Below are 15,045 nucleotides of genomic sequence, written 5' to 3' on the forward strand. Positions count from 1 at the left end.
AGTTACAACTCTTGGTCCTCCTCTATATAAACCATTCTCTCCTCCCCCTTCATTTTATTTCATTTCCCTTCTATAATTTTTATATCTCCGATTTGATCCAACGATCCACAGATCTCGTTTCCACATGGCATCCAACGGAGACAAACCACTGATCGTCAGCTTCGGCGAGATGCTCATCGACTTCGTCCCCACCGAGTCCGGCGTCTCCCTCGCCGAAGCTCCGGGCTTCCTCAAAGCCCCCGGCGGCGCTCCGGCTAACGTCGCCATCGCCGTCTCTCGTCTCGGCGGACGATCCGCCTTCGTCGGAAAACTCGGCGACGACGAGTTCGGTCACATGTTGGCTGGGATCCTGAGGAAAAACGGCGTCGCTGATCAGGGGATCAACTTCGACACTGGAGCCAGAACCGCCTTGGCGTTCGTGACGTTGAAGGCTGACGGAGATCGGGAGTTTATGTTTTACCGGAATCCTAGCGCCGATATGCTTCTCCGTCCCGATGAACTCAACCTCGAGCTCATCAGATCGGTATGTGTATCTCTTCTATCTCTCTATCCCTCATGATCTTCAAGAGATCCGGAGGGAAGTAGAGATTCATAGTCTAGTTTTTTGAATTTTCGTATAGAGTTTAAGAGAATATTGATTGCTCTGAGTAACGTAGAAGCTGATCTCTCTCACTCTAATGGGATATGTATCAATCAATGCTAATTGCTAACTAACGGTGACTTTTGTCTCATCTCATTTCGATTTTTTCGCGGGTCTTATTAGTATTCTTCTTCCTCGCACGGATGTGCGTTGTTCCACGTGGGATCACGTGATTTGTCCAAAGCACATGACTTCTTGTTTTTTATCATCCAGAAAACTGGAAAAAAAAAACATGAAAGTGATATGAAAATTTTCATTTTTTTTTGTCAAAAAATAAAAGTTCTACCGTTTTTGTTTAACTAGTATCGTGATTAAGCAAAAGCAAAATATTTTTTTGCTAATAAAACATATGTTCTGATTTGTGGAAAGGGCAAATCTCCAAAATAGCACATTTCTAAGTTTATATCACAAAAATAGCACTCAAAAACTAAAATGACCAAAATAGCACCTTTGTAAGTTTATCCTTTGAAAATTTTAATTTTTTTATTTTTCAAAATTTGAAATCTTATCCCCAAAACCTCATTTCTCAACCCTAAATCCTAAACCCTAAACCCTAAATTTTAAACCCTAAACTCTAAACCCTAAATCCTAAACCCCACTCTTTAACTCTAAACCCTAAGTTTGTGACTTTTGATAAAACATTAAGTGATATTTTTGTGACTTTTGACCTCGAATGCTACTTTGAGAACAAAAACTTGATTTAGTGCTATTTTTGTCTTTTTTTCTTGTGGAAATAGGAAGAGATGTTTTATAGTATTAATTAGTTAAAGCCGTGTTCTCTTCTTGATCAAAAATGAATTTCTGAATTTTTGAGAATTTTCGGGCTCATTGATGTGATCAAAAGGGAATGGCGATGGTGAAATGATCGCTAGGTTTGAATTTTTTTTTTTTTGCGTAATTTTGGTAAAAGACATACTTTTACAGCTAATCTCAATGGCCAGAACCTTTTACTTTTCTTGAACAGTTTGATAATGATTGACCCCATTGTAGTTTTACATGAAAAAACAAAGAATCAATATCAGAATGGGTCCCTTAGAAATTATTCCTTATGAATAATGATCAAACTTGTGCTATTTTGTGAGTTTTTTTTGGGGTGTACCGTGTACCAACCTGGCTTTTACTTGATTTTTGTAAATTTTGAATTTTGTTGACCGGTGTACATTTGTGACCAATGTGATGTGTTTTTGCAGGCTAAGGTGTTTCACTACGGATCAATAAGCTTAATAGTGGAGCCATGTAGGTCAGCTCACTTGAAGGCCATGGAAGTTGCGAAAGAAGCAGGAGCTCTTCTTTCCTACGACCCAAACCTCAGGGAACCTCTGTGGCCATCAAAGGAAGAAGCCAAGACACAGATCATGAGCATCTGGGACAAGGCTGAGATCATCAAGGTAAGCGACGTCGAGCTCGAGTTTCTCACTGGAAGCAACAAGATCGACGATGAAACCGCAATGTCCTTGTGGCACCCCAACTTGAAGCTCTTGCTTGTCACTCTCGGTGAAAAGGGTTGTCGGTATTACGCCAAGGTAAACTCACTATAACATCTTTTACGTGCATTTACCATCATCATCATTCATCATGATTGTATCTTGGTTGTGTCTTGTCTAGTGCTGTGTCCATTAGGTGATACCAGAAGGCAAAACTAGTATGCTATATATTATACATTTCATAATGTATTTATATACTAGCATGTTTTTGGAAAGGATCCGAGAAACGTATTAAAAATATTAATCAGAACAGAGGAGACTTAAAAAATACATCAAGGAATCATTTGTGCTACTCAATTTAATATTGTTTGGTAGATCTCACCTAATGCTTAATTAAAAAATTGATTTCTTTTTTCGTGGACCCTCTAGAAACCAATTGAGGGTCACAAAAGTCGTGATCTCTAAGGTTCTTTGTATTATCAAACATGACGAATTTTCTTCATGTCAAGAAAAGGAAGAAGTTACTTTGTGCTTTTCTCATTTGCCGAATCACGTGAACAGTAAAACGATTCGTATACTTCTTTATTACGTCAATGACTTTTGTGTCTCCCACTAAAATTGGGTTTCTTTGCTTATATTTACTGTGTAGAATTTCCGTGGATCCGTTGACCCTTTCCATGGGAACGCGGTGGATACAACAGGAGCTGGAGATTCCTTTGTTGGTGCTCTCCTAAACAAGATTGCCGATGACCACTCCATCCTCGAGGTAAACTAGCATCTAATTAATTATTGAATGAATCCTCTTTAGGTTAAAGATGATATAAAATGTTTTAAATTCATTAACAGGACGAAGAGAGATTGAGAAAGGTGCTAAGATTCGCAAACGCTTGTGGAGCAATCACCACGACCAAAAAAGGAGCCATTCCAGCTCTTCCTTCAGATGCTGAAGTTCTCAGCTTTCTTGAAGGGAAGTAGAAAACAAAAAACAACTCTCAAGCTTTCTCCAAGTAAATCTGTTTTTGCTTATGTAATCTTGTTGTAAGAGAAACCAATTAGGCAGGCATTACGCTATGTTTTGTCTCTTTTGCTCAAATGTAATGATTTAAAGGAACTATGCTTAAAATTCAAGGCATCATTTGCTAATAAAAGATACATATTTTTTTGAACTGCATACAAAATACTTGTAATACTGGTTTGAATCATGTGCTGCATATAAGTTTTCTAGTTCCTTTTATAGTTTAAGCCTAGGTCGGGGACAAGGAAGTGCTCTTCATCATCATCATAACGGATCTCAAGCCTCGGCTTCTTGTTGGAAACATTGGAGTTCATTGGTCTATTGTAGGAATGAACATGAGCTACATGCGAAGCCGAAAGCTCCGGAACTTCAGCTGCTGGTAGAGCTTCTTGATCAGGCTGGTCCCCAAAGAAACCCATCTCTGCAAGCCAGTCCAGCTCTCCAAGATCAAGCTGCTCTTTCTGCCAAAACCACAACAAATGTCAAAATAAGCTACAACAAACTAACACATTTGGTAAACCACTTTCTCACCTTGTTACTGCACTCAAGGTCTGAGTAGCGGAAGAACTCATCGCCAGCCCATGGAGGAGATGGAGCAGCAGGCTGTTGAGTAGGAGGTTTAGAGGTAATCTGCTGGTTAGGTGGATCGAAATGATTCATCTCCACTTCTTTACTGCAACTAGCAGAGCTGAGAGCTACTCGGATTCCAGTAGCCAAGAATCTCTGGTGATTAGCAGAGCGAGTATTAGGCGCATGGGTCCCCTCGTCACAGTCTCTGCAGAGAAGAGCTCTATCCTCAACACAGAAGATGAAAGCTGCCTTCTCCTGCAAGTCAACAAAGACAGAACACAAGAAAGAGATTAACCTTTGAGCATGTGTTTCTTGAAATCTAAAATCAGTAGACTAAAGTTAAAATCTAATCACTTGATCTTTGTTAACGAATAGATTCAAAAGCTAAGAAACTTCTCATTGATACTCTCTTGAAGAATAATAGATAAACTCAAAAAGATCACTGCAAATACAAAAACAGAAGAGGAGACTTGTCTTACAAGGCAGATGTCGCATGGAGGGAATTTGGTGGAGAGAGAGTCAAGGAAAAGGCGTTGGTGTTTGCTAGCTAGCTTATTGGCTGCGTGAACCTCAATGTCGCATTTAGCGCACAGAGCAGCCTCATCGGCACAACATATGAGTGTAGCCGGAGCTTTCTCACACACGTCACACTGTATCTTCATCTTTCTCTCTTCACTTTCACAGAACCACCAAATGGAGACAAAAGCTTGAGATCAAAGCAATAAAAGAAAACAATATTGTTTAGTGTTCAAGTTGAGTGATTGGTGGAAGAGAAGAAGATAAGAGGAGAGGTTTTATGATTCTGCGTATCAAAAGAAACCACATCCTTTCTTCTTATAGAAAGGCCTTCTTGTAGTTTATAAGGTCCCACTATCCTTCTGTTTCTGCGGCTCTGCTTGTTTCTGTATTCAGTATAGCCGCAAAAGCTTGTGGACGGTGTTTCACAAACAAAACTGTCGGCTGATTGTTTCTGAGGTCTATATTAAACGTTGCATATCGTAGGAAGAAAACAATGAATGTTCTTTATGATCAATCCAACCTCTCGATGGAGTTGGTTGGAGTTTGACTAATCTTGTGGCTGTCCTCGTCCCATCATAATAGATAACACAAGGTATCTAATGATCTGGTGACATGGTTTTGAAATTTTACCAAAACGATACTGACAAAAGCTATCTTTAACAATACAAGTGGCAGCTCACTTTGATGTACATACCAAACAGTCTACATGTTTATAATACAAAATCATCAGAGAATATAAATAAATATCAAGCATGGTGTTTGCAATAACGGTTATATATTTTATGATTTATAACAACAAATTAGCATTTGAATGTGTACTAAGACACGAGGCAAGAGTCTCAATAACAAAATCTAAACAACTCATAATGTTTCTTTGGGCTATTCAGATGTATTGAACAGTGATGTACGAAAAGGCTTCTGGTTATTACACAACGCCAGTACCCTGTAGAGGCCAGGAAACCAGTTAGCTAAACGCTCAAAAATCTAGAAGATTGCAATTGATGGATGTACCTCTCATTACATAGTATTTGTATTCGTGTTCATCAGCTCTCATTCTGGCCGTTAAATGGCTTCTGTTTCCCATTTTGTTGTTCCTGCTGTCGAAGACGGTGTTGCATAAGCTGTTGTATCTGTTGCTGTTGAAACTGAAACTGCTGCTGTTGTTGGTGTTGGTGTTGCTGCTGTTTCTGTGAATGAAGCTGCAGCTGCTGGAGCTGTTGTGCCGCTAAGATTGTCTGCATTGACTGATTGTTGGAATAGAACTGCTGTTGTTGTTGTCCAAACGACCCATAGTTCATCCCTGATGATGCACCGTTTGAGGCAGCTTGGCCAGTCAACACCTTCAGATGCTGGATTTCCTCCTTAAGTGCTTCGTTTAGTTCTGACACAAAAGACAAGTGTTTACATCAAATGATGATGAGACATCCCTAAGTGGGGAAGTAAAAGTGCTTATGATTTAAAGAGCCTCACCATCCTGCAAGTGAACTTGCTGCTCCATTGTTTGCAACCGCAGTTTCAGCTCATTGTTTTCAACAGTCAAGCCATTCGTGTCTCTCTGAACAAACAAGAAGAAGAAACAAGTTTTGAAACGCATAACACATGAAAGAACATTTGTAACGCTAGAAAAAAAATTTCAAATAGCAACCATAAACCATAAACCGACTTCATAACAAACCTGTAAGAGAGTTAACTGGGCTGAGAGGGTTGTAGCTTCTGTCTGCAAAGTCTGTACTTTTCTCTCAAGCTCAAATATGTATCTCGTCTTCCTTTCTTTTGACCTCGCCGCGGACTGCCTGTTTGCCCATATCCTATTTATATGAAGCAAAAACAAATCACACACTTTCTCAGTTCACAATAGGAAGTTTAGAATCTGAGTGTACTAATTACCTCTTAGCACGTTTAGGATCGATGAGAGCAAGCTCAGCGAGTTTAGCAGCAGACATGGACTTCTTAGCATCAACCACAGAATCATCACCCTCTCCGGACACAAGCATCTCACTGATGTTCAACGACCCATCCATAGAGTGGCTGTGCTGGTGCCTGACTCTCGGCCTTTCCCCAAAGCTATTCTGAGGGTTGGAAGTCGACCCTGTATGCATCCCCACAGACTCATTTCTCCAAGATGGCTCGCCCACTTGAGCGGCGGCCGAAGAAGTAGCAGTAGAGGAATTGAACTTATCCATATCGAGATACATAGAGAGCAATTCTTCCTCAGTGTCATCAGAGAAAGAAGCTCCATCAGCAGCGTTAGTACCAACCACACCGAGATCACTATCAAAGCTCAGATCATCAGGGAGCGTGAGGATCTCGGAGTGAGCTCGACGGTGGCCAATCTTCTTAGGTGGGTGTTCGAGCATACGGCTCATATCGTGGCCGATGGGAGTAGGAGATGGAGGTGGGAGGCCTCCACTAGGTGCTGGAGATTTCTCTCTTTCCATTTTATAGAATCAACTGTCCTGCAAAAAATATCAAAGGAGACGACTTTGTAAAGACCAGTCAAAACCCACAAACTCAAGCTGTTGATTCCTCAGAGGGAAGAGTGGTAAAGCACAAGTTTTTTATCAAAGCCCTAATTGAAAGTAGATCAAAAGGAGACGACTTTGGAAGACCCACTTACGAAAAACAGATCTAATCAGCTGAAGCAGCCTCCAGAAACAGAAAGTTTTAGGGTTTTGAGGAAAATTGTGTTTCAGACGAGGGGGATCTGTGAGATGAAGAAGAAGAAGAAGAAGAAGAAGAAGAGGGAATAATGCGATTCTTACAAGAGATCATGTCATGTGTAGAGTTGTAGATAGAGAGATGTGTCCACAATCTCTCTCTCTCTCTCTGCGTAATGGGGAATACACTCTTAAAACGCTTCGTTTTGGTGTGTTCCGCCATTTCCGTTAGTGTGACGTTTTAGAAACAAAGATATTCGTTAACTAACTAAACATGGTGGATTACTTAATGTCAATTTGTCCCCACCGGGCCTTTGGGCCTTCTTCTTTAAAGTATTCTAGGACCTAGCCCATTAAACCCGAGACATGGGGCTCATTACTCTTTTCTGGGCCGGGAAATGACAGACGAACTATATGTGATCTTCAAAATACTTGTCTTTTAGATTATATTATACTAGGGTATGCTTTACGTGATATATATAACTATATTTTTGTACATTTTATATTGCGTGTATTTTATAATGTTTACGGGTTTTTAAGAATATTTGGTCGGTCTTCTGGTTGTATGTTAGCATTAATATAAGTTAGATGAAGTGTACTTGGTCTTCTGGTTGTATGTTTAGGTCTTATGATAACATTTGTATGAATATGTTGGGCTATTGAGGATTTCATTTCGGATGCCGCATTTCTCATCGCGCAACATTTCTCATCGGGCATAAATGTTGTCATTATTATTTGGAATGACTATCAAGGATTTGATTAATTTTATTTGTATAAAAATTATTTGTATAAAATTACATGTAAATGAATATATATATATATATATATATATATATATATATCTCGTCATGTTGGGGTTATATGGTCGTCTAGTTTGACTAATTCATGAATATCAATTGTTTGGATTTTAAAAGGTTACTTATTTTGTTTTATATATATATATATATATCCTCTTCCATAGTTATTTTGTTTGTTTCTTTTTTTTTTAAATGTTATAAGTCTACACTGAATTTGCCGTGGTTCTTTATTACACTGGAAATGCAGTTTAAAGATGTTAAAATCGGGGAGTGATTCTTAGTTAGGTTGTGATTATGTTAGAAAGAGAAGTTGAGAATCATCACTATGGTGTGTTAAGTGGAACCATAGGTGATGGTTAGAAAGCACTATGTATGCATGCAGTTTAGCAATGAAAATATGAATGTCAGAAAGGGTCGGTTGTACACTATTTTTACAATAGATATACAATCATTTGTCTAAGAAGTACTCATCGCCTTAGTGGAGTTTTGAATGTACTTTTGCAGGCGATAATTGTTTCTGAACTTTCCGTGATTATCACCCAAAGTTTGTGTTATGGGAAACATTATTTGTTCTAACAACTGAATAAAAATATTGGTTCTACCACACTGAACATTGCATTTGTAATACACGCACCCTTTATTGTACAGTTTTCTGATCAGTACCGTGGTGGGGTGGGCCTAGATAGTTGTGACGTAACTATGGCTGCCTTTCCTCAGTTTTTGTAAGTGTAGGAATTGGAAGTAGACATATCAGCGGTTAATGGTATTTTCATACAATTGAAGAATACATGTATTGTGCAGTTTACCTTGTCATAGTTTGGGCAAGCATGACCGAGACGTGGAGTTTTTTAGAGACTGTCTTTCTCATTTGTGTATCAGTATTGAGAATATGGGAGGGCGAGAAGTTAGCCTTTTCCGGCAGGTATTTGCTTAACCATCTCTTGAGAAAGGAGAGACTATGTGCGCTGCCAATGCTGGATATGGTTGCTGGGAACTTGTACATATAATTCTAAGTAGGCTCAGAGCTGTGGTATTTGTTCAGATAACCAGATTGAGTGCCTATTAGGTTTCAAGATAATGTCAGTTCTTTTTCAATGAATGACATTAAAAGGCGTTCATTTGGTAATGAAGCTGTGTATAATGTTTATGTAGGTGGAAACACCTATTGGCTTCGAAAGAGACTGCAGTTTTATATATATTATTAACTCATTTATTCTATTTATGAATTGTAAAAAATATATTTCATGTCATTCAATCTCGTAGTTAATTTTTTGCATTTTTTAAAAGAAAGAATATATCCTTGTTGGTAGCAGATTGAGCTGACTGTAGGAGGTTGCAGCAGTTTTAATTGGGTAACAAACTTAGTTTTTTTTTGTTAGTAAAATAACCAAATTTAGCGACTATGCTAATAAAAACGGTGGTGGAATAAAGTGAAGCAAAATTTTATTGTATGAATAATCTGCACACATAATATATGAAATCAAGGATTGCAAGTAAAGAGTAGGATTCTAATCTTTCTAACTTGGTCGGTTAAGTATTGCGAGCCTTTTTGAGCAAACACTCAAATGCTAAAACCAGTAGCTCCTCAACAGTGCTCCCACCGCAAGGAGGCAGAACATGTGCAGTGGTTGTCTCCAATGGATGTGCTTGTTGCAGCGGATCATGATCACTTGCGGCTGAGTTTTCGCTTCCAGATATATTGATTCTGTGAGAACACTTGCAAGATACACATGAGTTGTTCATAACTTGAGGAGGAATCTTTTCATCAAGCATGAGCACACTCATAAGATCCCCTTTTTCTTCATAATATGTGCCTCCTAGAACAAACAGCAAGAGACACAATCAAAGGAAGTTTGCAGTTTTGACAATGTATTTATGTAGATTGTAAATAACACATATTTGATGTTACCATTCCCCGGAAAGTCCAAAACAAATCAAATGTTTCAACAAAACAGATAAGCGTATTTGTAAGACATTGTACTGAGAAATATATACATACATATATTTAGAGAGAGAGAGATGAAGGTTACTTCTTCAAGCATCGATAAAGAATAAAAAAAACTTATGTTGACTCCTGAATTTATAAAGAAATTTATAAGACTTGATAAAAATTAAAAATTTATACTATCACAAAGTTCTGAATCCCAACATCATGAAAATTAGATTGATGTGCTTTGCATAGAAAGTAATAGTTTGGCCTTTCATGAGCGAAGTATAAGTAATGGGTGTCAAAGAAAAGAGAACTTACATGTGTAGCATCAGGTCCTTTCTCAGGTCCGTCAAGATGAAGTGCCTTTTCTTGCCTTATTCTCAGTCTAGCAGCTTCTCTCTCTCTGCAGCTTGACGCTCTTTTCTCTCATGGGTCTCTTACTCTCTTCTTCCTATTCTTCTATGTGATTCCTCTTTTTGAGCAGTCTCCCTCTTTAAACGATTCACCTCTTCATGTTTCTATTTCTCCCTAATGCCTTTTTGGAGTAATGCTTGATAGAAGTTTCGAAGTCATTATCCATCTCTTTCTACTTCAAATCTTTCTGCTTCCTCTCCTTCTGTTTTTCAAACTCCGGTTCCAGTTCTGTTTCTTTTCTACCTCAGGCTCTTTCACAACCATCTCATCCTCCGGAGCCCCAGCTTTATCATCCTCACGAGTCATAACATTGCACAGAATATGAAGAGCTTAGAAGTTTAGTTTACATGTGTGTACACACATATATAAACGTTTTTAGAAACAGAACAAATTTGGATTTCCAAACATACAATTGATAGGCATAACATCTTAGGTACAGAAAAAAAAATCCAGACACAGGAAACATTTTTCTCGTTTGGACATGAGACACTCATAATGTTGTTAGCAGTTTCATCACCATCAGGAATACAATCTCTCTAGATACCATAAGCCTTAAAGCATAGCCTAAAGCCATCTTATCTCACTCTCTGTCAAATTTTGCTCTCCAACTATCATCCATTATCTTAAAGCATTACATGTCCAAAAGTCTTTAATTTGTAAAAAACATTCAAAACTATCATCTACTATCTAAAGCATTACCTGCCAAAAGTATATAACTTGTAAAAAAAAAAAATTCAAAAGCTTACATTTTGATTCACATGCCCTGTCAAAGTTTCAAGACGTAGTAGTCAGCCGGAGAGAGACGTGAAGGCGCTAAACTATCACCAACAGGAGCACCACCAACACCAGCGAAATTCTGCATCTGAGAGATTTTGCTGAGATATGGTCCCTTGGTTTGAACCTGTTCTGATGAGCCTCCGCTATTACAGCAGCATCAGCACTCTCCACCGCCGGTTGTGAACGTGAGGACAACACATCGTAACAGCTTCTTTGTAGCTTGTGAAATCCCCATCTGCTTCAAAACTATCCGCCAATACACACCTTAGGTTGGAGCCGCCGCCGCTGCTCATGAAAGGGGTGGTGGAGGTGGAGACGTCTGAGGAGGAGGAGGAAGAGGATGAGAGGAAGATTGGTGTGTAAATCCGATGAGTTTCAGTTCAGATTGTTTACGAACGGGGAAGAGATTTACCCGTGCGTAACCGAGTTAGCTGATATTATAGGGAAAGAGTTGGTAGAGAACACATGGCCTAGAGACGAAGAGCATCACCAACGCAGCTGGAATCAAAGAATTGAAAATTTACTAGTTTGTTTAGATGGAATGAGGAGATATTTATCAGAGTAGGAAAGCTTACCTTTCTATAGTCGCAATTCCATCGCTTTGCATGAGTAAGCTCGGATTCAAGACATAATTAAGAAGGACTTTAGGAGGACGAATCTGTAACTGGTAGAGATTGTTAGGAAGAAGATGAAACAACTTTCAGAACTCTGGTTTTGTCTCGATATCAATGGCGGAGACAAAAAAAAATATGAAAACCCTAATAGGAAAACGACGCGTGATGTAGCGTTTACAGTTAATCTCTGCTGGGCTGGTTGAATGAAGCAAACTTAAGGCCCGGATCGCAACAACGCTCACGTAACACAAACACGCTGCGGATTTGATTTCTCTGCCACGTGTCACGCCCAGAAACACTGATTCGATGATGTGGCAAAAGGAGAAGAGAGTAGAGTTCTTCTTTATAATATTAGATATATATATATATATACATCTTTTATTCTTAATAATTAAATTATACTTTTTACTTATACGGTTTTGTAATTATTTGTATTTTATCATAACAAAAATTTTAAACTATGGATCAACACAAAATTTGAATGTGAGATTTTTAACGGTTTTAGTAGTTTATAGTCGTTCTTAAAATTTTAAAATATAACATATACAGAAAAAATCTAAATTTTATTATATGATTAATGTGGTTGTTTAATTTATTTTAATAATTTAACATTAAACAAATATGATAGAACATATGCTAATTTTTATCAAATCTTCATTATTCAAAATCATTAATTCTGATATATACTTTAGCCACATTAGGCAATTCCGTAACTTTTATTTAAGGAAATAATAAAGAAAATTAATAATGAATTTATGGTTAGTTTAATAAAAAGTTTATTATATAATTAGATGGACCAACCTATTTATCTAATGATTTTAAGAATCATCATAGTGATGACACGTGCCTACAAAAAGAAGTTGTAATGTTTCTCAATTAATATAGAGAGAATTCTCTATCTACACAGTTCTTTTCTACAGATTAAAAACTCTGTTTTGATAAATAGGGTTTTACGGCTTATGTTTTTTACAGTAGCTTACAACATAAAAAATATATGATTGATTAGAAATTTAAACCAATTTTTTTTGTATAATGGGTTAGTTTTGGTATAGGTTATCTTGTTATGGTTAACTTATATCTATATATAGACATATACATTGTAACTGAAAGATGAAGATTCTGACTCGCACAAACACACTAGATTCTGATTCGCACACTTGCATATAGAAAAAAAACAAAAACAAACAAAGAAATATTTTTGATAGAATAGTAATTTTTTCGGTACTACCTTGTGATCTCCATTGAGGCTTTGATTGGTAACATGTATTACACTTGATTTAGGTTGAATTAAGCACATAAGTCAAAAATGTTACCAATCATGAATTACTTTTAAAATTTTGAAGTTTTGTTTGATTTATAATTGATTATTAGAGTTTGATCTGTGCGTCCGCGCGGATACTTGTTTTCAATTTTATATAAACAAATATTATTTAAATGTTTATCGGTTAGTATTTTAAATATTTATATTTTTATTTTTTTTATAAACCACAATAATCAAATAGTTTACATGCTGTAAAAAAATATATAGTGATCCGTATGTCCTACTAAACCTTTGACAAATGTTGAACTATTTGATATTTTTAAGTAGTATTTCTTTTAACACGAAATTGTTTTCCATATGTATAATAATTTATTTTGATCATATATTGGCCATATGGCGTGATTTAGATACGTTAGAAAAATAATATTCGGTTAAAAACTTTAAATATTATGCTACAAGTAATTCAAAAATATTAAAATCTTAGTATTCAGATTTTATTGTTGAAAATAATTAATAGTAACTGAAATGATTTGGCATATATTTTTTTTTTTGAAATATATATAATTTTAGGCGAGATTTAGTTATATTAATAAGAATATTCAGTTACAAACATTTCATATGGTTCTACAAGTAATTTAAAGATATTTAAATCTTAGCATTTATATATTTTATTGTTCAAAATAATTAATGGTAACAGTAATGTTAAACATATATTTTAAGAATATTCGTAATATTGTTTAATATCAAATTTGAACTTGAATTTTGTTAAAAATAATTAATGGTAACAATATTCAAGTTTATATTGTTAAAATCAATTTTAAATTTGAATATTCCTAAAAATTTGCTAAATCATTTTAGAAAATATATTAAACAGGAAAATTTAACTAAATTTGATTTAGGAAATAATTTTATAAAATAGGAAAAAAACAATGATTACTTAAAATATATGTTCATTTAATTATTTCAGTGGTATAGAATTGTAAATAAGTTAGAAAATTACAGGACATATTTTATTTGTACTTTTATTTTAATATTATAGATAGATAGATAAAAGTCGTGTAAGTCCTAATTTGATAGACAAACTGATTTTTTTTTCCTGAGAATAAGACGTGTTTACAGCTATATCTAACTTTTTTAGTTAGAACATTTTTCTGTTAGTGTTACAACTTACTAACAAAAGATCTTTGATATTCTTTTTTGTGGATTCTTTTAAGGAATATACATATTATGAAATTATTAATAAGCATTAATTTTAGTTGAAATAACTCAACTTATTTAGTTACTTGCGATTAGATTTTTAGATTTTTATCATAAAAGGAATATTCGTATACTTATATATATATATATGTATGTGGAATACTGATTTTAAAGGAAATTGGAATAAATGAAAAATCAACACATTTCCAATTTAATATAGTATATTGAGCAGGGGTTATATATGAATTAGGTAAGCGTAGATTTTATTTTAAAAATTGATATCGGAGGTGATAGCTTAAAAAGTGGAAGTGTTATGGAAAGATTGATATTTGTATTAGTTGATGTGATTGCCTAAATATAGGAGTTTTGTTATGGAATATCATTAGTTTTAGTATTATTCTTGCATATACAGTTTTAGATTTCGTAGCTGGTAATTGTGGGTTCAGTATATAACTAAAATTTAATGTAAATACTTCTATCTATATATTATTAAAAAAGAAGTACCCATTTGAAAATGTTCTCACTTCATTAATTAAACTCACTATTTTTTTGCTTATTTTTTTCAGTTGCATTTATGAAATATCCTAAAACGAATAAAACTACATAATTTATTACTTATCTTTTCAATTAAATTAATGAAATATGCTTAAATGAATTTAAACTTCATATTTTATTGTTTGTCTTTTTCGGTTACCTTAATAAAATATCCTTAAATAAATTTGGACATAATGTCATTTAATCAACCAAAAAAACTCATGAATTATCCTTACGTGCATAATTAAAAATATTCTAATTAAAATATGTAAAATTTAATATAGTTTTAAAGAACAGGTCAAAATAAAAAAAAATTACACATAAAAAAAATTATGATTTTTGTTAACTGTGTGGATCATTATTTATATGATATCGCACAAGAAAGAAAATTTATGTTTTTACAATTATCTAATTAACTCTATATACTCATTTTTTATTTTTTTATATGATATCACACTTCTATATTATTAAAAGAGAAGTACCCATTTGAAAATTTTCTTATTTCATTAATTAAACTTCCTATTTTTTTACTTGTCTTTTTCAGTTCCATTTATGAAATATCCTAAAACGAATAAAACTGTCTAATTTATTACTTGTCTTTTCAGTTACATTAATGAAATATGGTTAAATGAATTTAAACTTCCTATTTTATTGTTTGTCTTTTTCGGTTACCTTAATAAAATATCCTTAAATAAA

At 35.1% G+C, this 15,045-nt stretch overlaps 2 protein-coding genes, 1 long non-coding RNA gene and 1 pseudogene across 5 annotated transcripts; 1 reads left to right on the forward strand and 3 right to left on the reverse strand.

Moving 5' to 3' along the window:
* Positions 1-28: 28 nt before the first annotated feature.
* Positions 29-3,230, forward strand: LOC106382047 (probable fructokinase-1). The gene is made up of 4 exons (XM_013822006.3): positions 29-523; positions 1,831-2,163; positions 2,714-2,830; positions 2,911-3,230. Exons 1-4 carry the CDS (start codon positions 125-127, stop codon positions 3,037-3,039), a joined length of 978 nt encoding a protein of 325 aa, XP_013677460.1. The 5' UTR covers positions 29-124; the 3' UTR covers positions 3,040-3,230.
* Positions 3,179-4,639, reverse strand: LOC106382048 (B-box zinc finger protein 25). Its single transcript, XM_013822007.3, has 3 exons — positions 4,129-4,639; positions 3,611-3,904; positions 3,179-3,540 (listed from the first exon to the last, which is right to left on the reverse strand). The coding sequence occupies exons 1-3, from the start codon at positions 4,309-4,311 to the stop codon at positions 3,286-3,288; spliced, it is 732 nt and encodes a 243-aa protein (XP_013677461.1). The 5' UTR covers positions 4,312-4,639; the 3' UTR covers positions 3,179-3,285.
* Positions 4,640-4,894: 255 nt separating this feature from the next.
* On the reverse strand, positions 4,895-7,046 carry LOC106382045 (annotated as a pseudogene).
* A 2,002-nt stretch (positions 7,047-9,048) lies between these two features.
* Positions 9,049-11,575, reverse strand: LOC106382044. 3 transcript variants are annotated; one of them, XR_007322339.1, is made up of 5 exons: positions 11,319-11,575; positions 11,156-11,241; positions 10,713-11,062; positions 9,871-10,250; positions 9,049-9,439 (listed from the first exon to the last, which is right to left on the reverse strand). It is a non-coding gene; the product is annotated as an uncharacterized LOC106382044 (long non-coding RNA). The 3 variants fall into 3 exon arrangements; XR_001276796.3 differs by having other exon boundaries at positions 9,871-10,260; XR_007322338.1 differs by lacking the exons at positions 10,713-11,062; positions 11,156-11,241; positions 11,319-11,575 and having other exon boundaries at positions 9,871-10,706.
* Between the last annotated feature and the right edge of the window lie 3,470 nt (positions 11,576-15,045).

The sequence above is a fragment of the Brassica napus genome, chromosome C4 (genome assembly GCF_020379485.1).
Source record: "Brassica napus cultivar Da-Ae chromosome C4, Da-Ae, whole genome shotgun sequence".
Lineage (NCBI taxonomy): Eukaryota > Viridiplantae > Streptophyta > Magnoliopsida > Brassicales > Brassicaceae > Brassica > Brassica napus.

What these genes read in the sequence shown, in the direction of transcription:
- LOC106382047 (XM_013822006.3), top strand. Translation starts at nt 125, where the DNA reads ATGGCATCCAACGGAGACAAACCACTGATCGTCAGCTTCGGCGAGATG. An exon ending in ACCTCGAGCTCATCAGATCG is followed by an intron (nt 524 to 1,830) that starts GTATGTGTATCT and finishes GTGTTTTTGCAG; the next exon opens with GCTAAGGTGTTTCACTACGG. An exon ending in ATGACCACTCCATCCTCGAG is followed by an intron (nt 2,831 to 2,910) that starts GTAAACTAGCAT and finishes ATTCATTAACAG; the next exon opens with GACGAAGAGAGATTGAGAAA.
- LOC106382048 (XM_013822007.3), bottom strand. Translation starts at nt 4,311, where the DNA reads ATGAAGATACAGTGTGACGTGTGTGAGAAAGCTCCGGCTACACTCATA. An exon ending in CTCCATGCGACATCTGCCTT is followed by an intron (nt 3,905 to 4,128) that starts GTAAGACAAGTC and finishes GTTGACTTGCAG; the next exon opens with GAGAAGGCAGCTTTCATCTT. An exon ending in ACCTTGAGTGCAGTAACAAG is followed by an intron (nt 3,541 to 3,610) that starts GTGAGAAAGTGG and finishes TGGTTTTGGCAG; the next exon opens with AAAGAGCAGCTTGATCTTGG.